The sequence below is a fragment of the Rhinolophus sinicus genome, chromosome 2 (assembly GCF_057876585.1).
Source record: "Rhinolophus sinicus isolate RSI-liver-muscle chromosome 2, RSI-T2T, whole genome shotgun sequence".
NCBI classification, from domain to species: domain Eukaryota; kingdom Metazoa; phylum Chordata; class Mammalia; order Chiroptera; family Rhinolophidae; genus Rhinolophus; species Rhinolophus sinicus.
In genome coordinates, this window is record NC_142502.1 from 39,089,358 (window position 1) to 39,113,039 (window position 23,682).

Sequence of the window (23,682 nt, forward strand, 5' to 3'; positions counted from 1 at the left end):
CTATTTATGCTGTTTGCTGGGTATTTGTAAAAAAAGAAATATGTCTAATAGATTTGTGCTTGGGAGAGAAAGTAATGGGCTGGTTGCCCTTTTTGATAAGAGTTCAGAGAGTTCATCTAGATGGGATATTACCTGCAGAGCTCATAGAAGAAAACATGTTGGTATATGGACAGATCAGAGTTAGGGTAGGGCTAGTGACAGATTATCTTCACCTGGTGCTTTAATGTGTGAGTGTTTAATCACATGAATTAAGGTAAATCCCATTCTGAGAGAGGTCTAGAATCCACAAAGTTTTAAGTGGTTGTTCTAGACCTCAAAGCTAGGAGGAGTGTCTAGTATTTTTTAAGCAAGGTTTTAAATGTATATAGTTTTTAAGGCTACTTATATACTTCATATATCTACAAAACCCAAACAAATTTAATAAATAGATTATACATCAATAAAAACTCAAAATAATATTAATGTTGCATAATATTTTATTAAAACTAAATCTTTAATGTTGGGATTAATATAGTAGAAAATAGCATCAGGTCTTGTTTTATTATTAATCTGTTTATGTATTTTGATTTTAATATTGGTATTAAAAGTGTGGAATAAAAATAGTTCACAGACTGGCACTGGCCTATGGATATACTTTGATTGGCATTGTAATAGACAATAAAATAATGAAATGAGCAAAAAAGTAAAATGATCGATAAATCAGAAAAAGGCAAATAAAAATTAAGTAACATGGACAACATAAGTGAAAATAATGTTCAAGAGAACATTGAAAAGTGAGTAAATTAGCTAAAAAATAATGATTTAATGTATTTCAAAAGGGAAAATGGAGCAAAGAGCCAGGAAGATGCTGTGATGTTAAACTTTTATCGAAAGATAACTGAAGAAATAAAAATTAAAATAATGCAGGGGTGGCCGGATGGCACAGTTGGTTAGAGGGCGAGCTCTCAACAGCAAGGTTGCTGGTTCAATTCCTGCATGGGATGGTGGGCTACGCCCCCTGCACCTAAGATTGAAAATGGCAACTGGACTTGGAGAGCTGCGCCCTCCACAACTAGATTGAAGGACAATGACTTGGAGCTGATGGGCCCTGGAGAAACACACTGTTCCCAATATTCCCCAATAAAAACAAACAAACAAAAAATAATGCAAAGTAATTTTAACCTTTAAGTGGTTAGAATATAGTAGAAAAAAAACGTAGATTTTTTTGACCTTCCATGAGCATATTCTACTTATATTGCCATACAATATGATTCAGTTCAAGTGTACCTGAGCCCCAGTTCTCAGTTAATGCCTATGTATAGAATCACACATGCTTACATATCAAATATTCCAGAGCAGAGTGTTGACATTTCCAGATAGATGATAGATTTGGCGTTTCAAATAAGACAGCAATATGTGTTTAAAAGTTCAGCTAACTAGATGCAGATATGAGGTTCCTTCAGTTTTGCCTACTCATAGAAATTATAAATGTGTTAATTTTTGCCTATTTTTCTTTGTAGGCACAGATTATTCTTCATCAGCATGGTTACCTGGTAATGAACCATTGTGGCAAGTCACATCTGTTCCATCCAACCATCGGAATAACCATATCAGGAGACATAGTATAGCTTCTGACAGTGGTGACACTGGCATTGGAACTTCCTGTTCTGACAGCGTGGAAGGTGAGCTAAAATTCTTAATGCGTAGATATGATTATTCGGAGAATGGTTGTGATTGAGAATATTCAAAGGACTGTATTATTGTTCATAGCCAAAAACTGGAAACAATCCAGATGTCTTTCAATGGGCGAATGGTTAAGCAAAATGTGCTCTGTCCAATACTACCATTGCTGTAAACATATTGATACATGCAACAGCCTGGATGAATCTCCAGAGGAAAAAACGCAGTTCCAAAGGGCTGCGTTCTGTATGGTTGCATTTATACAGCATTCTTGAAATGACAAAATTATAGAAATGGAGATTAGTGGTTTCCAAGAGTTAAAGGGGAGGGGAAAGTGGGAATGAGCAACATGAGTTGTGCTGTGGTGACAGAAATGTTCTCTATCTGACTGTATCAATGTCACTATCCTGGTTTTGATACTGCACTATAGTTTTGTATGGTATTACCATGGGGAAGGGAGAGCATAGAATCTGGACTATTTCTTAAAATTACATGTGAATTTATAGTTTACTGAAAATAGAAAGTTTAGTTAAAAAAGTGAATGAAGGAAAAACTAATATGATCAGAGGGATAAATCATTTGACAATAAATAACACTGAACATTATTAAATATTCAAAAACTATTTTTAAATTTCTTAGTTCAGAACAATAAAACACGTCCTTTGAACGTTCTCAAAAAGGTTCAGGAACTGGTAGCACCACGCTTGCCAGGTTTGACCACTGTATAGTAATCATGTTTCCGCTTTCTGTAGTCTATTCTTTGGATGCAAGTCAGAGGGGAAGAATTCAACTACACCTTCTAGAAGAGGAAGTATCTGAATTTAATATCTGGAATTATTCTTTAAGATACAGTTATCCCTTCTTTCCCATTTGTTTACTTATTCAGTTATTTGTATCAATATGGGCTCATGTGTAGACATGCTTCCTTTTTTAAATTAAACTTTAGACTATTAGAATTTCACCAATTTTCCATTGAGTCCTTCTGTTCTTAGTTCTTATCCAGGAGACCACATTACTTTTAATTGTAATGTCTCCTTAACCTCCTCTGATCTGTCACAGGTTTTCACTGTATCCTTGTTTTTCATGACCCTAACAATTTGGAGGAGGACTGGTTAGGCATTTTATAGAATGTTTCTCAAATTGAATCTTTCTGATGTTTGCGCCTGATTAGCCTGAGGCTATCGTTTTGGGGACGACAACCACAGAGATGAAGATGCTCAGATCCTATCGGGTACATGATGATAATATGACACCACTGGTGATGGGAACCTTGGTTACTTGGTTAAGATGTGTTCGCCACATTTCCCCACTACAACACCATTATTTTTCTCTTTCCATACTCTTTTTTGGAAGCAAGTCTCTAAGCCCTCAGTATACAAGTAAAGCAGTTTAGAACTGTTAATCCATACTCTCCTGTATTAGTTTCCTAGGGCTGCCATAGCACATTACCACAAACTGAATATCTTAAAACAACAGAAATATGTTTTCTCACAGTTTTGGAGACTACAAGTCCAAAATCGAGGTGTTGACAGGGCCATGCTCCCTTCAAAGGTTCTAGGGACAAATCTACCATCCTTGCCTCTTCTAGCTTCTGGTGGTTTCTGGCAGTCCTTGGCATTCCTTGGTTTGTGACATTATACGCGTAACTCTCTCGATCTCTGCCTTCTTTACATGGCCTTCTTCTCAGTGTCTCCTCTGTGTCTTCAGAGCTCCTTGTGTCTCTCTCTATCTCTCCCTCCCTCCCCACTCCCCACTTTCCCTCTAAGTACACTGGTAATTGGATTTTGGGTCCATCCTATTCCAGTATGACCTTATCTTAACTTCCATCATATCTGCAAAGACCCTATTTCCAAATAAAATCACATTCACAGGTACCAGTATTTAATATTTTTATGTATTTTTATGGACACAATTCAATCCACAACACTCTTTATTTTAGACTTTGTGGTAAACTGAAAGGCATAAAATAATTGCTGAAGAGTAATTTGAAATGAGTTGAAAATAAAGCAGGAGAACTGCTTTGAGAGTTTTTAAAAACGTGTTACACGCTATTTGGTCTCATCAGTGAACTTAAAAAAATAACTTTTTTAAAGGAGAGAATAATGTGGGAAAGATTACAGATCGGAGGATTTAAAAGTTGCAGAGTAGATGTTTGGGGATTTTCTTGGTGCTATTGTAAAGCTGTTTGCTTTAAGCAAATCATACTTTTTAATTTTGTTCCTGTCTTACTACTTCTCAAAATAATTTATTGAGAGATAAATTCTTTAGCTTTTTGAAACTTTAGCTTAGAAACACAGTATTACTAATCTTTTATTTTATAGTCAGTTACTTCATCATCCATAGAACATTATGATATTGATTTGGGTCCAGCTGGGAATTTTCCTTCCTGTCTGTCCAGGGAGAGCCAGACTGGGCAACAGTATGTCAGGGCTGGGTTGCTGCCTTTTAATAATGACTGACTGAAAAACTGAAAATACCCCATTGGGAATATGACTATGCTAGTATCTTTTTCATAATCTCTAGAAAGTCTTTAATCTTGCTGTGTATAACATCTTTTGTGTTGTTACTTAGAAAACTGTCTTTTCGCTTTATTCTTTGAATTATTTTAAAAAGAGTTTATTTGTGTTAACAGTAGCAAAAATCACTGCTTTTCTCATGGACTAATTCATGCAGTAGTAAAAACAAGTTCCTGTAATCTTTTAGGGATAAAGTACATGATGCCACTTTCTCCTTGAATTGGGCTGATATGAAAATGTTGTATTTTTTGGCCTTCCATTAGTTCTTGCCAATACCTCCAAACTGAACTCCAACTCCTTTCCCTGCCTGTTTTTTATTAATACGTGAAACAACAAGTGATTTTACTGGTAGGTTACACAGCACTGTACGGCATATTTTAATGAACAAAGAGTCCATTGAGTTGAAAGCGTGAGCATAGTAGGTAGTATTATTTAGAGGCTATTCTATGGATAAAGCACTGTCAAAGTTTGAAGACAAAGGACAAATAGGGTGAGAGTTCTAGGAAAGGGTAAGGGTTATAAGAAAGTGCGGATGAAAATAAGATAGCGTAGCAGGACTCTGGAAAACTGACAGTAAATAACAGAAACTTGGGACTTCTGTGGAAAATGAATCGTAAGTATGGTTTGAGTGATTGGTGTAGTGATGAATGATTTTGGTTACATTTTTTATTGACTGGAGAAGTGAAGTGTGTATACTCATGTTTAAAAAGTCAGCTATTTAAAAATGTTATCTGAATATAGGAAGTAGTTTTATCAGCTATATTGAAAACTATTTAGGAGGAAAGTTTGATGTCTTTGCTTATGTAACACTTGATTCCAATTAGTATATGGTTTTCCTCCTGAATTTATGTCTTTTCAGAAGTGCTTATGTTACCACTTTGTGGGAACTATTCATTTGTTTTTTACCTTCTCTGTTCTTTGGTAAGTGTCCTGAGTCTTCTAATTTATAAATCTTTGTTTTTCATTGTTGGATTTACTTCATGTAAAGGACTCAGGAAGATAACCTTTGTAGAAGGTTACTGAATGTTGAAAATGGCCTTGTCTTAGAACAGAGCTAATAGGTTGATATTTGTAATATAATCTAGATTTAAAACATGCTATGCATTTCGAGTATTTCATGGCAGTCTCATGTGGATGTGTTTTATATACTTTGGTCTTGATTATATAAATCTTTTTGTCGTCTACTAGCCATAGATCTATAAAGTGTTTATTTTTTATCATTTTTAAATTAAATAAATCTTTTTATATTATAAATATTATAGAATAATCTGAAAAGTGTTCATCTTCTTTGTACTATAACCTCCAGCTGAAAATTACCGTGGCATAGAATTATATTAATTTCTAAATAATATACATGAAGTTTGGACCAATGTTACCAAATGTAATTTGAATTTGTTCTACAGAATATTTTAGTTATCTGCCTTTAACTGTTATTATCATTTGACAGTGATAAGCACTTCACTGCATGGGGATTGCCCTGGTTCCTTTGGCAAAGGGAGTTAGTTAAGGTAGGTATGGTGGGATGTAAAGTTTTGGGTTAGGGAAGATTTTAGATCAGAGAATTCTTGGAATTCTGAAGAGTTCTGTAGCTCAGTTGGTGATGGGGAAAAGGAATAATGTTAGTAATTCCTGCTTGAATTTTCTTATGGAGTGTGGGGGCAGAGCCCCAGAAAGTAGTTTACAGGCTCTCGGCCTCACGTGGAGGGGTGCTGGCTCGGGTAGTAGATGGCCATCAGCTGTGACTGATTGGCCGTCAGCTGTAGCCATTGAGCCATTAGCCACTAATATAACTGCTGCGGCTACGAAGGAGAGCCGAGGAGAGTGGAGGAGAGTGAAAGAGAGTCGCCGGTGGGTTGCAGACAAAAGGGACAGCAGGTCGCACGTCCAGTGAACCCAGCCTCCAGTGAGACCATAGTGGTATGACTCCCCTGCCTATGGCTCCGTGGGTGTTCCTTTTTGGCCTCACCATATCCTGCGTTCTTGTATGGGGAGCGGGAGCAGAGACTCTGCATGACACCCCGCACGACAGGGGTCTGGAGTGCAGGCCCTCAGACGTAATTAGGAGGGAGGAAGGAACATTCCTCTGGAGTCTCAGAGCACAGTTTGCTGCTGGGCCAGTAGGTAGCCACGTGGAGGTGAGCAGTTCCAAGGGTATGATTGTACCAGGCTTCCATTTACTTGCTACCAGCTTCCAAAATTTGCTCTTTGCAAATAATAAGATTATGCTTATGCTATATAATTCAAATGTTTAATCTGCAGTAGTAAAATTTGAGTTCTTATTGACCTTAATAACTATTTCTCTTTGGATACAAGACAGTTACAGTTGAATATAGGTGTACCTCTATATACTAAATGTAAATTCAATTTTGGGAGTATAGATCAAAGTACATAGAATAGTTTTTGCATGAAGTCTGTGGCACATGACTTTAAGTAAACAGTACGTCTGTGAACTAGCAAACCTTAAACAAACGGAATGGTACTGTCTGGTTTGACCCCCCACTCTTCCACCCCACTCTCTGTTCTTTCTTTGTATTGTTTGGTTCAACCTGATGTTCCGAGTGATGCTCTTTGGACACTGCTGAATCCTCAAAGTCTCCTGTGAATCATCTGAAAAATAACTTGCATTCTTTTTTATTTTAATGTGTTTTATTTTAATTCCTTAAGGATCAATACATGAGTATAGAGTACATGAATACATGATTCTTTAAGAATCAATATATGAATATTGCATACATAATATATATGCTCTATGAATGGCATATATCCAGTTTTATAAGTAACCATTATATAAATAAAGGTACCTTTCCTTTCTTTCCGCTCTAACCTGCAGCTTTTAGAGGCTCGTTCATTTTTCATTTAATAAATTCTTATTGAATACTTACTGTGTTTCAAGAACTGCAGAATTGGAAAGAGATCAAAATGGAGGAGAGGATTACATCAGAATCTCAACAGGGATGGGCCTCTTGTACAGAACAGTGTTCTAAAATTGCCATTGAGTGATTTGCTTTTAGCTATGGTATTTTGAGATTTAAATAATGCTAATTGAGGGTGTGAGATTTTTATATTTAACAAGAAGTTAAGACACTAATTTAACCTTAGCAGCATCACTTTTTAGCTGTGGTAATTTGTACATGAGGTGTCAAGTTCCGGCTGGTAGGAAATAGATCTGTGACATGAGGCTAGATGCATCTGCAAGATTACTAAATCGTAACATAAGCCACACCAGTAGATCACCAGTTTCTTCTTAGGTTTTCTTTGCGGAGACCTGGAGTCCGTGTAAATAGCTGCTGTTGCCACAGAAATTAGTTTGAGAGGGAGTTGTTTTTGAAATATGCAGCACTTGTGTAGGGCATCACCTAGATGTGGTGCCAGAGCTGAGTGATTAAAGGAGAAGCAAGAGAAAACGGGGAGTCTAGGACCCTGAGACAAAAAAAGAACTTAATCTTTGCCTGGGCTTGGCTTTGTAACCTTCCGCAGGCTGTCTTCCTGTCCTGTGTCGCATGGCACTGGAGGCAGGCTGGCTTACAGGCAGTTTATCTTTTAAAATCTGAGTTCTTAAGTGTAGCTCAGGACAGTCTGTCTGGGCTAATTTTGACGCATATTTATATATTTTACTTTAAAAAGGTACAGATAGAGTTAAATAATTTTAAAAAATTCCCACCTGGTAATTTGTATTGGAGATAATTTTCTTATCTAATTAACCTCATTTATTTCAAATAGGAAGGACTGATAAAAATGGACTTAAGTCATATCTTCATTAGTTAGTTGTTTTTACTAAAAATAATAGGGCTGTTAAATAATATAAATTTTGAGGTCATCCTGCAAATATGTATCAGAAAGGAAAAAAATCAGAGAAGTTACCATTTGGTGCATTGTCCTTTATCTTATGAAGAAAGTAAGGCCTTTTAAGGTAAGGACTTGTTCAATCATTCATTTATCCACATAGCTAATGCTTATTGAGTGTCTATTATGTTAGAGGTTAGAATTAAACAGAATTTCCCCTATTCATTGTATACATACAGTTTAGTAGAGAAGGCAGACTTCCTGTCTGCCTTGTCCTAAAGCATGATGAACGGTGTGATAGGGGAAGTACGAAGTACTGGAGGGGGGGATGCATACCTAAATGCACTGGATTAGGGGAGGGACTCCTGGCAGAAGTGATGGTTTTTAAGCTGAGGCCCCAAAAAGTGAGTAGGAACTAGCAGAGCATCGCGGGTGGGGCAGGGGAGCAGCCTAGGCTGAGGACAGTGTGCTCAAAAGACAGAGGTGAAAGAACATTCTGAGGTTGCCTCAGAAGGGAGTAAATGATGCCAGGAGACCACATGAGTTGCAAGTAGGAGCTGATGGTGACTTGTTCATAAAAAGAGACAGTGGGAAAGGAGAAAATGGTATTATTCAGGAGATATTTAGGAGATGAAAATCATACATTCATTCTTTTTGAACAGTTCTATTTAGATGGAATTTACATACCATACAATTCACCCATTTGAACTGTACAATTCAGTCGTTTTAGTGTAGTCACGTAGTTGTATTTGTATTACCAGTGTTAGTTGTTGGACATTTTCATTACCCCGGAAAGAAACCCCACTCCCCTTAGCCATCATCCTCCAACTCCCCTTTACCCCAAATTCTAGGCAACCACTAATTCTGGAGGATGTCATAAAAATTTCCCAAGGCTTTCTCTTTTCTTTGCTTCTATATTTTACTGCAGTGGTTAGGTTTTATTAGCGTACTTTGCCAAATTGTTTCTTTAAAACACCTCATCTTAATGTAAAATATCCTTTCATTGTTACTCTTCATCCTTTTTTTAATAGAAAATTTCAAACATATACCAAAGTGGAAATAAACTAAAATGGTGAACACACATGTAGTCAACATCAGATTTATACAATTACAAATTATAATACACGACAATCTCATTTCAGTTATTCTCTGCTTACCCCCACACCTTGGTAATATTTTTAAGTAAATTGAGAGTTCCCTCTTAACTTTTTAATTATAATAATAATATTTATTGAACATTTACTATGTACAAGGCACTGTGATTAAGAGGTGTACAGATTGTTACAGTAAATTCAAAAATTAGATGTTAGGTACAATTGTATACCCACCTTATAGGTAAAGTAAGTGGTATTTAGACCATTCTCTAACCAGTTATCCTTGTTTTATTTTATTAGTGGTCAGTTTATTGGTGAATAATATTATGTTTTTGCAACTTCATAACTTTGGAACTTTCAGGGCTCTGATAATGCATATTCCAATAACATGACTTCTAGACATTACAATGGATTCACTGGTCAATTGGCTTTAATTTAATAAAAATATGCCATAAATTTTTGCAGTATGAGGTCTTATACTTTATACTTGATTTAACACTTTTTTTAATATTAGAAATCCTTCTGAGGTAAAATATAATCTTTTTACTGGTGGAAAATTAAGACTCAGAGGACACTAGTAATATATCTAGGATTATAGCTTTTCAAGCGTTGGAACTGAGATTCTTCAAGTTTAACTCTAAAACCCTGCCCTTAGGCCCACTATGTTTGTTAGATATCTGTACTTGGAAGGGATAAACTAGAGGGAAAGAAGCCCTGAGAGGTGTAGTGTAGGATAGGTTAGGTAATACTACACTGAGAAATAGGAGACTAGGATTCTATTTTGAGATCTGTACTTGGTCAAGTAATTTAACCTTTTTGGACTTTAGTTCTTCATTTGCATATGGGAGTAGGTCAGAGGTTATGTACTGAACACTCTTTTGCTTGTGAAATAAAATAATTTCAAGGCAGTGTTCAAAACAGTTATAATTTCCTTTTTTTTTTTTGCCAACCAAATAACCCTTTTCCTTTGCCCTGCATCTCTACTTAAATTTTCTTGCTAATTTGCATTATTGCTTAAAATGAAATATTTGAATTTTAAATGATTTAATGTGGCATATAGTGGCATTAACAGCTCTAGTAATTTTGCAGAAATTAAAATTGTTGGAGCTATATTTTGTTTTTTAATAGACCTCATTTGTATCTTCAGTGTTATTCATTTATCCATCCATCCATCCATCCACCTATTCATTCATTCATTCATTTTTTTCTGTTGTTTTGCTTCCTGTCCTAGTAGAATGTGAATACCTGAACCTGACCATGCGGAACTGAGTTGAGTCCATTTTAGAGACCGATGATGAACCCATATACTTCTGACCTGGAAAGGCTCTTTCATCACACAGCCTTGGGTTTAGGGAAGACTCTCCATCTCCCCAGACTTGCAGATAGATAGAGGACCAAATAATTTCTTGTCTGTTCTATCACAAAGTAATAATTTTGTTTTTGAGAAAATTTGCATTTTCAAAAATCACATCCCATAATTTAAGAGATTAAGTTATAGTTTGATTTGTAAAAAAAATTATAGAAATATGGCTCTTTGCAGGTAAACTGCCTGCCTGATGCTACTTACATTGAAACTAGTGGAAGACATCCAGAAAATGGTAGTTTGATTAAATTTTAAAAGGCACTGAAGAAAAAAATACTTAAGTTTTTGCGTTTAAAAAAAAAAAATCTGTTTTTACTGACCAGCTTTTCAAATGGCTTTTGCTTTGAATTGTTGACCTCTTTAAACTGTACCTCAGATTGTCCAAACTGTAACTAAATTGCCAACAAGCCAACAATCTGGCTGGAGATCAGACATACCCCTTTAAAAAAAATACAGGGTTTTATCTTGTTTTATATAAGCTTAGAGAAAGAAGTTTCTTTGTTGTGAATGGTTGCTAAGAGAATGGCCAAAAAAGACTTGAGAACTGCCTAATTTGTAAATACTAGACTTATGTAATTATTTTAAACAAGTAATTTTATAACTTTTCACTCATTTTCTGTTTTAGTAGGATTTAAGGTGGCTTCACAAAATACAATTGAGAAAAAATATACACTAGAAAACAATATGATAGGTAATAATGATTAGACAATAACAAAATGAGAACTAAGGTTTGCACAGAATTATGTACTATTGCTATCTGTACAATTGCTAAAAGAATAAGCCATACATTTGGCTGTAGGGAAACAAGTTTCTCACTATCTTTAAAATACAAGGAATAAAAGCAAGCAGTTTAGGAAAGCATGCTTTTCGTGATATTGATACCTGACATACAGTTTTCCTAATGTTCTTGACAGTTATTTTTGAATGATTATTCTCTTTTTGTAATCATTCTCAGACTCAATGCAGATACCATAATGCCAAAATAGGGCTTAATGTTTTAGGTTTATCTTTTGTAAACATTTTGCTGGCTTAAAAAAATTATTTGGAAAATTCTAGTCTAGGATTTTCACTTACTGTGTTAATTGTTATATTTTGATGCATGTAAAAAATCCTACGGTATACTTTTTCTGCCTTTCTCAAACTTTTTTTCTATCTTTTTTGCCTTCTTTTGATTGACTCTTCATGCCATTTTTCTAGTCTGTTAGAGTTATATACGTACTCTACCTATCTTTTTAAAATATAGCCTTATTGGGATATAATTTACATTCCATACAATTCACCCATTTAAAGTATACAGTTTAATATATTCTCAGAATTGTATAATTATTACCACAATCCAGTTTTAGAACATTTTTAGCCCCCACCCGAAATAAATCTATTAGCTGTCTGTCTCTCCCCATCTTCCTAGCCCTAAGTAACTATTAATCTTTCCATGTCTTTAGATTGCTTTGATCTGGACATTTCGTATAGATGGAATCATGTAGTATTTGGTCCTTAGTGAATGATTTTCACTTACATGTTTTCAAGATTTATTCATGGTGTAGCATGTATTAGTACTTAATTTTGTTTTATCCCCATATACTATTCCATTGTTTGGATGATACTCCATTTTTTAGAATACATTTTATTTATTCATCAATTGATGGACATTTGGGTTGTTTTGACTTTTGATTATTAAGAATAATGCCTCTGTGAATCTATTTTTCTTTTTCTTGGGTTTATACCTAGGAGTGGAATTGCTGGGTCATGTGATATCTCTATGTTTAATCTTTTTGAGGAACTGCCACTGTTTCCTAAGCAGTGATACCACACCCCCCAGCATTGTATGAAATTTAGTTTCTCCACCCCCTTACCAACATGTATTGTCTGTCATTTTGATGATAGCCATCCAAATGGGTATGAAATGGTATCTCATTGTGGTTTTAATTTGCATTTCCCCATGACTAAATGATATCAAGCATCTTTTCATATGCTTTAATAAGGCCATTTTTGTATCTTCTTTGGAGAAATGTCTATTCAATTTCTGCACCCATTTTTAAATTGCATCATTTATGTTTTTATTATTGAGTTTTTAAGGGTTCTTTATATAATGTAGATACACGTCTCTATTAGATATAAGATTTGCAAATGTTTTCTCCCATTTTGTGGGTTGTCTTTTTACTTTCTTGATGGTCTCATTTGCAGCAAACATTTTAAAAATTTTGATGATGTCCAATTTATTTTTATTTTCTCTTGTTGCTTGGGCTTTTGGTGTTAGAGCTGAAAAACCACTGCCTGACATGAAGATTTACACCTGTGATTTCTTCTAAGAGTTTTGTATTTAGGCTTGTGATTCATTTTTGGTTAATATTTGTGGATGGTATAAGGTAGGGATCCAATTTTATTCTTTTGCTGGTGGTAGTGTAGCTGTACCAGCTCTACTTATTCTTTTAATTGTTGATATATAAATTATAATATGCATCCCTAATTTGACTATCTATAATAGTGGTTAGAATCTTTTTCCTCCTTTCACAAATATAAGGACCTTTAAACATTGGAATGCTGATCCACCTCTGTTTTGAGTTATAGTCATAATTGACAAATATTATGGTTTTGTCCTTTTTTAACCTACAAATTAGATATTGTCTTATTGTTTTATGCAATCATTGTCCCTATGGGTTTTTTTTTAGAGATAATCATAAGTTTACTTTTAAAGAAATTTGTTCCTTTCAGGCTTATTTTTCTTCTTCCTGAAAGAAACTAAGGGAATTTTAGTAGTTCTATTTATGAGTCTGTTGATAATAAGCTCTGTTTTTGTTTAGCTGAAAATATATTTTGTCCTGAGTCTTGAAAAATAGTGTACTTTTCCAAACAGTACTTGGGTACCAATACTTTTAACCTTTTGAAGCTACTATTTCACTGTGTTCTGGATTTCATTATTGGTGATGAGAAGTTAGCTATCATTCTGAGAGTTCTTTTATGAGTAGTCTGTCTTTTCTCTGGCTCACTTCTCATTGTCTGGCTGGCATTTTGTAGTTTCCTTATGATAAACTTAAGTCCTGCTCTACAGCTGTGTGTGTAATAGTGAAACTGTAAACACCAAAGGGAAGGACTATATTCATATTTTTATTGCAAATAATATGTTTGCATTGTCTTTTCTACTTAGCACAGTGCCTTGTGCATAATACATTCCTAGGAGATTCTTTAGTTGATCTATTGTTGAGATTCTGTATATAGCACTTTCCCTACCAGACTGTAGTTTAGAATATTTAAAAATATTTACCTGAAAATATAATAAATGCTTAGAAATGTTCATTTTTTTTTTTTTTGAAGGATGGGGTTACATGTAGCATTAATGTTTTTTTCTCATGATATGATATGGTTGTGACATTAGCAGCAAAGGGAAAAAGTATCATTGTGTTGTGTAAAACTGAAATATTGACTTTGAATTAGTTAACACTTTTGTTTAAAAATGTAAAATATAATATTTAATATTGACTGATACGTATATTAAGCTGTTAATTTAAAATCAGAATATTTTGATACAGGCTTGTATAGCTTCCTGATTACTTTTTTTTTAACTGTAAAGACTCATGTTTTGTTGTTATAATATATGTTTGGAGGGTATGGTCTTTTTAAATTTAATTATTTTTTACTTTAATAAGGATAGAGCAGAGAGAGACTATCCCCATATATAAGAGAAGATAGAATCAATGTATTCCACTACAGGATAAGAAAAACATGACAGTAAAACAGCACGTTGGAGTTTTGTTCAGAATTCAGAGTATATTAGCTTAAATATAATTGACTCGCATTATGAGGTCACAGCAGTGCCCTTATATTATTCCCTTATGAGCTGAAATCTGTCTGAAACCATTAGCTCTTCGTTGCTCTCTGTGAATGCTGTAAGCCCTGTCTTTGGTTTTTAAGAGAACTACCCTCTGCTGGTTTCAGATTTCATTCTTACCTTAGATGTGGGCTAGATGCCATTGTAATAATTTGCATTTGGGATTTGTGGCTACAGTTAGATAATATAATAAAACACATTAGGAATCGCATTGCATATACCTCTAATTGACTGTTTCATTAGGGCAAAGTGACATTTTTAAATTGTTAAAATTAATATTTCCTGGACTAGTATCTAAAATCTAATAGTCCTTTTCTCAGATATTCATACTGTCAAATGTTTAATTCCTTTTTCATTAGTTCATGTGTGTGCATGTGTATATGTATGTGAATAGACTAAGCTTTAATTCTTAGTTTTTACAGTAATGAATTCTGATTGTCACAGGAAATCAAGTTTTACACTAGAACTCAGCTGTCGGTGATGGTTGAACTTGGGGTATTTAAGCATTAGTGAATAGAACCACAGAATCACTTACTAAAAAGTGTTATTTCCTGACCCTTCTCTATTTGGACTGAACCACAGTCTCTTGGAGCGCCACATCCCAGGTAACTTCTTTTCTATGCTAAAGTTTGAGAACTTCAGATAAGTGACTTTTAGTAGTAAATTCTACCCTCTATGTAATATTCTATGAATACCGTGTATCAGTTGTTTTCAGATTTGAGGGAGTAGATACTACTAGTCTGTTATGGAATTGGTTTTTATCACCAATTGCTGATTTTCTATGCTGTTGGGAAATACTGAGCTAGCAAAGGTAGACAAGAAAGTAGCACATTATCAGATATAAGTAGCAGCCAAGACAAGTGATCTCTGCTCTCAGAGGTTTTAGCTGTGACATGGAAAGTGAGACAGTCACCTGATACATCCTTCATACTTTAGTAACAGTGTTCTTTGAGATATTTCAAACTCTTCAAGGTCACAAAACAAAACATCTTTGCAGAAGTTTGACCAAATACAGAAGTTATGCTCCTTGAAAATAAAACAAGACCTGTATAAAGTTAAATGTGAAAGAATCTTTCTCCTTTTCTTCTGTTTCTACTATGTAGGGGGTTACCTTTGTTTATTAAGATTTGAGTGTATTCTTTCAGATCGTTTCTCTGCTCATAAATATATGTCTTTACATATACTCACTTATATGTTAGCATATTTTCAATATTGATATATGTGCAAAGAGATTGCACCTCTTCTTTCAAACACAGGCTATAACAATTTGTGTTCCCATCATAGAAGGATATTATAGCCTTTAATAATTTTATGACTCTGATAAGGCCTGCACTTTACTATTAGTGAGTTTGAGCATTTTTTTTTTAACGTCTTCTTTATTTTGCATTTCTTATTTGGTAATTTGCTTGCTGATATCCTTTCCCTATTTTTAAATTAGGTTGTTTTTTATTTTTAGTTTTGAAGTCTTTGTGTCATATAGACATCCAGCCTTTTGTCTGTTACATTGAAAATAACATTTTCTTTTAGCTTTTTCAATGTGTAATTATAACGAACATTTGCTTTGTGCCAGGAGTTCTTTTGAGTCATTTATGTGTAATATTTCATTTAATCCTCAGTGTTGTCATCTCCACTTTGTGGATGAGGAGACTATGATGCAAGGAGGTTAAATAACTTGTTTGAACACATATGACTACTAAACAGGAGAGTCACGGTGTGCATCTAAAAAGACTGATTTCGAAAATTACACCGCACCTTTACACTATATCTTTACTTACAATTTTTTCTAATGTAAAAAACTGAGAATTTCAAATTTGATAATGAATCTCATTTTTGTTTTAAAAAATTAAAGATATTTTTAAGAGGCGTGATGATTTTAATACAAATATTCCTTTAGGAATACTAACAAACATTTATCTAGTAAGTAGATATAACACCATAATATAGTAACACAAACAATCGTTAGACTTTTGGGGACATTTGCCCCGTTTCTATTTAGAATTGACCTGAAGGAGCATATTCCCCTCTGTTTTCTTCTTGTACTGATTTCATACTCGCCCATTAATCTTCCTGTTGCCAATCATTTTGCCTTAATCCATCCTCAACAGTGCTACCGGAATCATCATCATAAGTGCAGTTTTGATCCTGTCACTCTCTCCTTTGTTTGGAAACTTTCAGTGATACTACATTTCTTGCTGAATGAAGGCCAGGCTGTTTCCTTAGCAGGGTCTTTGAAGGCTTGTACAACTCTGCCCCATTTTTACCTTTCAAGAATTATTCTTGATACTTCATACTGCAGATAAATTATATAATTTGTTTTCCTTCTTTTGGAACCGTATTTTCTGACTTTAAACTTAGATCAATTAGTGTTCTTAATCAGCAGAAGAAGCTGGCTGGCTGATTGAGCAGATGAGCAATTTATTTAAGCGTGTTTGGTACCTCCCAGAATTTGGGGGCACGGCTGGAGAACCAGGCTTAAGGTTATGCTTGCGGGTAACATGCTTCACATCACCCCTGAGAACTGTCACTCCCCTGCCCGGCCAAGTGCTGGAGGAGACCCACTAGTGCTGCCTCACTGCTGCCACCTCTGGCCGGAACTTGATTTGGCCACCTCTGCTGCTGCCATTGTGGAATGCTGACACCTCTGCCAGCCAAAAATGGGCTTCGCGCAGAAGCCCGTTTCCTCATGGGACTCACTTCCAAACTGCAATCTTGTGCAGGTGCTTCAGAATGTCTGCATCTGAGTGGCAGGGTATATGTTGGTAATTTGAGGTCTGAAATTTATTTTGGGAGGTTGGACTTACAATGTGGGAATTTTCCTGAGTATAAAAAGGATTCTGCTGAAGTTGATGAGACGCTTGAATATAATAAGTGTCCACTATAATACTTCTGCTTGTATTCCTCCTTCTGTAATATATTTTCCCTCTTCATCTCCAGATGAATAAATTCTTTGCAAAGTCCTGCTGGAATTCCATTTTTTGAATTAGTCCACCTGTTGTTTTTTTCTCATCTGAATTTTCTTATGACCTCAGTGTTTCTTTTCCCATTACTTTATTTCTTTAAAACAATATAAAAGCTCAGTAGTAATATTTAAATGTTTACTAATATTAGCCAAACAATATAGAAAGATAGTATATAATCTATGAAAGTTGCTTTTCACCACTCACCTCCTCTTCTCCCACACTTGAAATTGCTATCCCTTTTCTAGATATCCTCTGATAAAAATTATAATCTTTGCTTTTTAATTTGGCATATTTGATAATAATTTGGCACTTGATGGTAGTACATTAACTGCGTACAGAGTCCCTTATTTATCCTTTGGGCTTGCATAGAACCTGCTAAAACTGTTCCTGTGTGTAGAATAATATTATGTGAAGACCTGACGTAAGGCAATAGCTGTGGAGTCATTTTGGAAGTGGAAACTTACAACTTGGGGATATAGTGAACGTGCAGAGAAAAATTGGAATCAAAGTATATTCCAAGAAGAATTCTAGCTTGGGAAATAAACGATTGATGATGCCATTAGGAAAACTGGGAACATAAGAACTATTCTGTATCTGCAGATAAATTGCTGGAACCTTTTCAGATTATTTTCCAATATTTCAGGAGCTCCTTTATCCGTATTTCGGATTTGAATAGAGTTTTGGGAAGGTGCTAAAATGTTCAGTTTTTGGCATAGATTTTCCACAGTTTAGGAAAGACACTGAAAAATACCATTTTCTGATAGAGCTGTGTCTGAGTCTTTAATGCTGGATTATGAGTAACCCCTTCAGTGGGGGATGTATTTTTCTTTTAAAGGCACAGCACTTAAACAGGGTGAATTCAAACCTGTTTCCAGTTATTTTTCATCTCTTAGTAGATGGTAACTGGGCATGTATTTTGTCATGTATACATTTTCAGAAAATAATGTTTAAAAGTTTGATCTGTTTCAGATAAAAGAATAATGATAATAATAACAACTCTCTCATTTTGATAAAGTGCCTCTGAAAAACTTGTACTGGCAAACCATATTCAAATTTTTGTTTTGGCATTTTGCCTCATTTTTTCCCCTGTTAATTACAACTAATTTGACATCTTTTCTCTTTTCCAGATCACTCAACTTCAAGTGGCACATTATCTTTTAAGCCTAGTCGGTCATTGGTTACTCTCCCTACTGCCCATGTCATGCCGTCTAACTCCAGCGCCTCAGTTTCCAAACACAGAGAATCATTGACATCAGATGGCTCAAAATGGAGTGCAAGCCTCCTGCAAACATTGGGAAACCACAGTAGGGGGGAGCAGGACTCTTCATTAGACATGAAGGACTTCCGGCCCCTCCGGAAATGGTCATCTTTATCCAAACTCACTGCCCCGGATAACTGCGGCACAGGTGGCATTGCTCCCACTGAAGAGTCAAGGAGTGGTTTGGAAAAGACAGGGATAGGCAAGGCTTTACCATCACAATTAAGGACAGTTGGCCCTAGCTGCTTACATGATAGTATGGAGATGCTTAAGCTAGAGGACAAGGAAATAAATAAAAAACGATCATCAACCCTGGACTGCAAGTATAAATTTGAGAGCTGTAGCAAAGAGGACTGTAGAGCTTCTTCCTCCACTGTTAGGAGGCAGACCTTAGACATGACATACAGTGCCTTACCTGAAAGCAAGCCCAATGTGACAAGCTCAGAGGCTTTTGAACCTCTGAAATATTTAATGCTTGGTCAACAGGCAGTAGGCTCAGTTCCCATTCAGCCTTCTGTGAGGACGCAGATGTGGCTTACAGAGCAGTTGCGGACAAACCCTTTGGAGGGTAGAACTACAGAGGACTCATACAGTTTAGCTCCTTGGCAACAGCAGCAAATTGAAGAGTTTGGACAAGAAAGTGAAACACCAATGCAGGTAAGGCCCAAAATTGAGTGTTTGCTTCCCTCTAGTGGATGTTATGAGTACAGTAGCACACTTGGTAGTAGGCATGCCATAGTGTGTTGTTTAGGTGTTATAAACTCCAAAAGTGTTGCATTGATTCAACAAAACTTAAAAAATATTTGAGGCTGATTAACATGAAAAACTTGGTATCTAACAACTTTTAATTTCCTTCTTATTTGTTAAATGGGCATAAAAATAAAGCAAAACATATTCGTTCTAAAGACACTTGAAACAAGCAAAGGAGCTGACATGGTATCGTAGAACATTAACTTGGCAATATGAGGCCTTGGATTTGGTTTCTGGTTCTATCAAATTCAGAACCTGGATGATCCTCTACCTATCACTTACTACTTAGTATCTCTGGGCCTCAGTTCCTTATTCTTTTGAGATATAATTGACATATAACATTAGTTTCAGGTGTACAACATAATTATTTGATATATTATGTATATATTGCGAAATGATGACCGTATTAAATCTAGTTTACATCCATCACCATACATAGTTACAATGGTTTTCTTTTTTCCTCTTTATTTCCCCTGTGATGAGAACTTTTAAGATTTACACTGTTAGCAACTTTCAGACATATATTAGGCTGGTGCAAAAGTAATTGTGGTTTTTGCAATTTTTAACCTTTTAAACCGCAATTACTTTTGCACCAACCTAATAATACAGGCCCCCTGCCCTAGCCTCTGGCAGCTACCACCATTCTGGTCTCTGTATCTATGAGTAATTTTTTTAAGATTCCATATATAAGTGAGATCATATGGTATTTGTGTTTGTCTAACTTATTTCACTTAGCATAATGTCCTCAAGGTCCAACCATGTTGTCACAAATGGCAAGATTTTCTTCTTTTTATGGCCGAATAATATTCCATTGTATATACACCACATTTTCTTTATCCATTCATCCATTAATGGAAACTTAGTTTGCTTCCGTGTCTTGGATATTGAAATAATGCTTCAGTGAACATGGGAGTGTATATATCTTTTCAGGTTAGTGTTTTTGTTCCCTTTGGATAGATACCCAGAAGGAGACTTGCTGGATCATACAGTACTCTTTTTTATTTTTTGAGGCATCGCCATACTGTTTACTATAGTGGCTGCACCAACAGTGCACAGGGTTCCCTTTTCTCCACATTCTTGTCAACACTTATGTCTTGTCCTTTTGATAATCACCATTTTCACGGGTGTGAGGTCAGACCTCATGGTGGTTTTGATGTGCATTTCCCTGATGATTGGTGATGTTGAGCACCTTTTCATATAAACAAATTAATTCTGTCAAAAATTGCAAAATTTCCCTAGAGCAAACATTTTAAATTACTGCTTATTGTTGCTACTAGTTAAAAATCGTAAAGATTAAAGGAATCATTACATAAATTGTGTAAGTGTCTAATCATTGTGCGGTACACCTGAAATTAATATAAAATAATATTGAATGTCACCTGTAATTGAAAAAAACAATTAAAAAAAGATTAAAGGAATATATTCTATGAAAGGGTAAGGAGACCACTTATCTAGGAACCTCACAAATCTGAGTACAACCCTGAAACACACACAACATAATGTGCTACATTCACAGGAGAACCCCAAACACATCCCGTGTGCCGCCTTTATTCTTGTTTTGGAAACAGTTCTTATAATCTTGATTATGTATATTTAAAGCACATAACCAAACAGCAGCATCATTATAGTATCTGAATTACAAATCATAAAAGAGTAATTTAACCAGATTTATTTGGGACTTAATCAGTTCAAGTGATTGAAAGATAGGAAACCTAATTTTAAAACTACTATTATGTTTTAGTTCTCAAGTGCTTGTGATTATAGAGCAGGAATCAGGCATTTTACCAGTTGGTGTCTTTATACAGAATTGCAGTTGTCCAGGGAGGCTGAGTATTCTACTCCAACCTGAAGTATGTGTGATAGAAAGGTAACAGAAAATTGGGTGAATTTAAAGGAATATGTATTAATTCACTCCTCTTTTATTCTGCTTAGAGGAACCTGTTCTGTAAATAAAGTTTCCCCCGACCTTACAGTGTAGCCGAGGGTAGGGATTTGGAGGGACTTTGTGGAGAAAAACTTATTTTTAAATCTTCCCAGTATATAATAGAAGAAGAAGGCTACTGAGGGACGACATTTGCATGTACCCTGGAGCGTCCTATTTTTTGATTAGCCTTATTTGGGATGGACTCTTTATAGTGCTTTTAAGTTTTGGAGTAAAAAGATGAAACTAGGTAAAGAAAACTTAGACACTTCAGTTGCAGTATTTAAATGACTGCTTCTCTTCTAATTCTCTTTTTGGACTATTACAGAAAAAAATCCTTAAATACCTCCTCCTTGGAGTATCCAAGTACTTATCTTTATTTTAAAAGCTCTCACCTTAGTTGTTTCTTAAAAGACTCCTAAAACACTGACTTCCTTTTAGTCTAATTTTTAATACAAAGGAGAGAGGCATAATAAGGATCAAACCATCCTCTCCCATGTGTGAATGGGAATGATTTTTAAGCACAACTGCTAAACTCTCACCATGAAACAAACAATTCTTTTACAATAACAAAAGGAATTTGGCCGAGAGTCTCAGTCTAACACCATCATCGATTTATCCAGAACTTTGTAGCTCTCAAGCTTTTCATTTCATTTGATCCTCACAGCCTCCTCCTCCCTCAGAAGGTTTGTATTGTAACATGAAAGTTGTACTCTCAGGACTCAGTCCAGAATAAGTATTGAGTCAGCTTCAGTCTTATGTGTTCAGTGTTCCTCAATTCCTATGGTTTCGTGCTAAATCAGCTACAGTGCAGGTAATACAATACTCTGGAGCGTGTTCCTTTGTGAATGAAGAGAGGCCATCTTGGTTAGGATATAGGCCTCCATGTGCAATGTTCACCAGCGTCTTTTGAGTCTTTCCTCTGTGATACATAACCTCTGTCCTCCCACCCTACCCAAAGCTGTCTGATCCTACAAGGACTATGACAGAGAGAAAAAACAACCAAGTCTTGTTTTCTCTTTGGAACGAATGTATCCCTTTCCATGCCCCTCTTGCATTTCTTTCTTTTTGGTGGGGAGGTGATAGTGGATGGGAAGGGAATGGAGGGTGTGTACTTTCATACACAACAATATCCATTGGATGATTCTCGTAAGTTTACAGTGGATCTTCCAGACAGTAGTGAAGAAGTGGTCTCTTTATTGACAAAGTTATTTATCCTCTTTTCTTACATTCTCTAGGAGTTTCTAAGTTCTGGGTTATAGTCATTAAAAAGTGGAAGATAAAATTTCGTACCTATTTAAGTCATGGAGGGGCTTGATCAGCCAAGATACAGGCTCCTAATAATTTCAACGTATTTCACTGAAAATTTTCACTGAAGTATAAATAAAAAATATTAATAAAATTTTGGTAAACATGACAAAGTTAAATGACTTGGATTTTTGTGTAACATGATATAAGAATGAAAAAGTTTTAACGTGAGAGCATTTTATGTATTCTGTTACATCCTCTGAAAAGAAATAGTTTTGTTTTTCTTATTTTTGCACCCTGTGTTTGTCTTAAAATTTGTTAATGTTTAAGATAACATAACTGTGCAAAGATATAGACATTATGAAACTCCAAATAGATAGTAATTATGACACATTAATTAGCTAAAAAGCATGTAAATGATTTTTGTACACTCGTACATGCTTTAATAAATAAAATTACTAATGTATTTGACCTTTTTTCATCTGTTAACTTTTCTGTGTAGTATTGGCATATAATTTTTAGACATTTTAAAGTGTGCTATTACTTAGAAGAGCAGACCATTTTTGAAATTTATCATTTTTCCACTTTGCCATAAGACTCAAAAGTAATCAAAGGGCAAGTAATTTCTGGGTAGAATGAAATTCATTATTTTATGTAGGTGTGCCCTCTTGTGTCTGTACTAGGGAATCTTGATTTTATTTTTTTGGAGAATGTCACCGTACACAACCTATAAAATCAAAACTGCTTATATTAGATTTTTTATGCTCATATCTATCATGAGCATATTAAAGAGCAGTTTCACTGAGTTCACGAAGGTTCATTTTAATACAGGTGATTTACATTAAATAACAATTTTTAACCAATTAAAATATAAAAGGCAACATTAAACATTTAAAAATTAGTTCATTTTTAGGACTGTAAATTAAGTTTGGAGTTTATTCTACAGTAGGAAGTATTTGAACATTGGGTATTTAAAAATTTTTAAATACAGTGTTTTATTATTTCTTTTTACACATCATGATAAATAGAGTAAATAAGTTCCATTTAAAGAATGAGTTTTTGTTCTACATTATACCTCAGTTAACGCAATCAAGTATAAGGTTTTAATTTCTATTAAAGGCAGAATGAAAAATATATTTCTGTTTTTTTTAGGAAAAACCCCGTATCTTTACAGTTTATAGTTTGAAGTTAATGTTGTAATGAACAATGTAATGAATGTATTATTTCAAATTTTCCACTTATTTTTTAAGATCATGCTGCTAATTATAGAACTTGGTTACTTTTTGCATGGGTAATTACTGACA

At 34.9% G+C, this 23,682-nt stretch overlaps 1 protein-coding gene across 1 annotated transcript in view; it reads left to right on the plus strand.

Annotated features, from left to right (window-relative positions):
• The window catches only part of CEP85L (centrosomal protein 85L), a 108,469-nt gene that overhangs the window by 11,776 nt on the left and 73,011 nt on the right, over positions 1 to 23,682 (plus strand). Inside the window, exons 2-3 of the mRNA XM_088795492.1 lie at positions 1,500 to 1,661; positions 18,329 to 19,116. Coding sequence (XP_088651618.1) covers positions 1,500 to 1,661; positions 18,329 to 19,116 — 950 coding nt within the window. The remainder of the gene's footprint in view (positions 1 to 1,499; positions 1,662 to 18,328; positions 19,117 to 23,682) is intronic.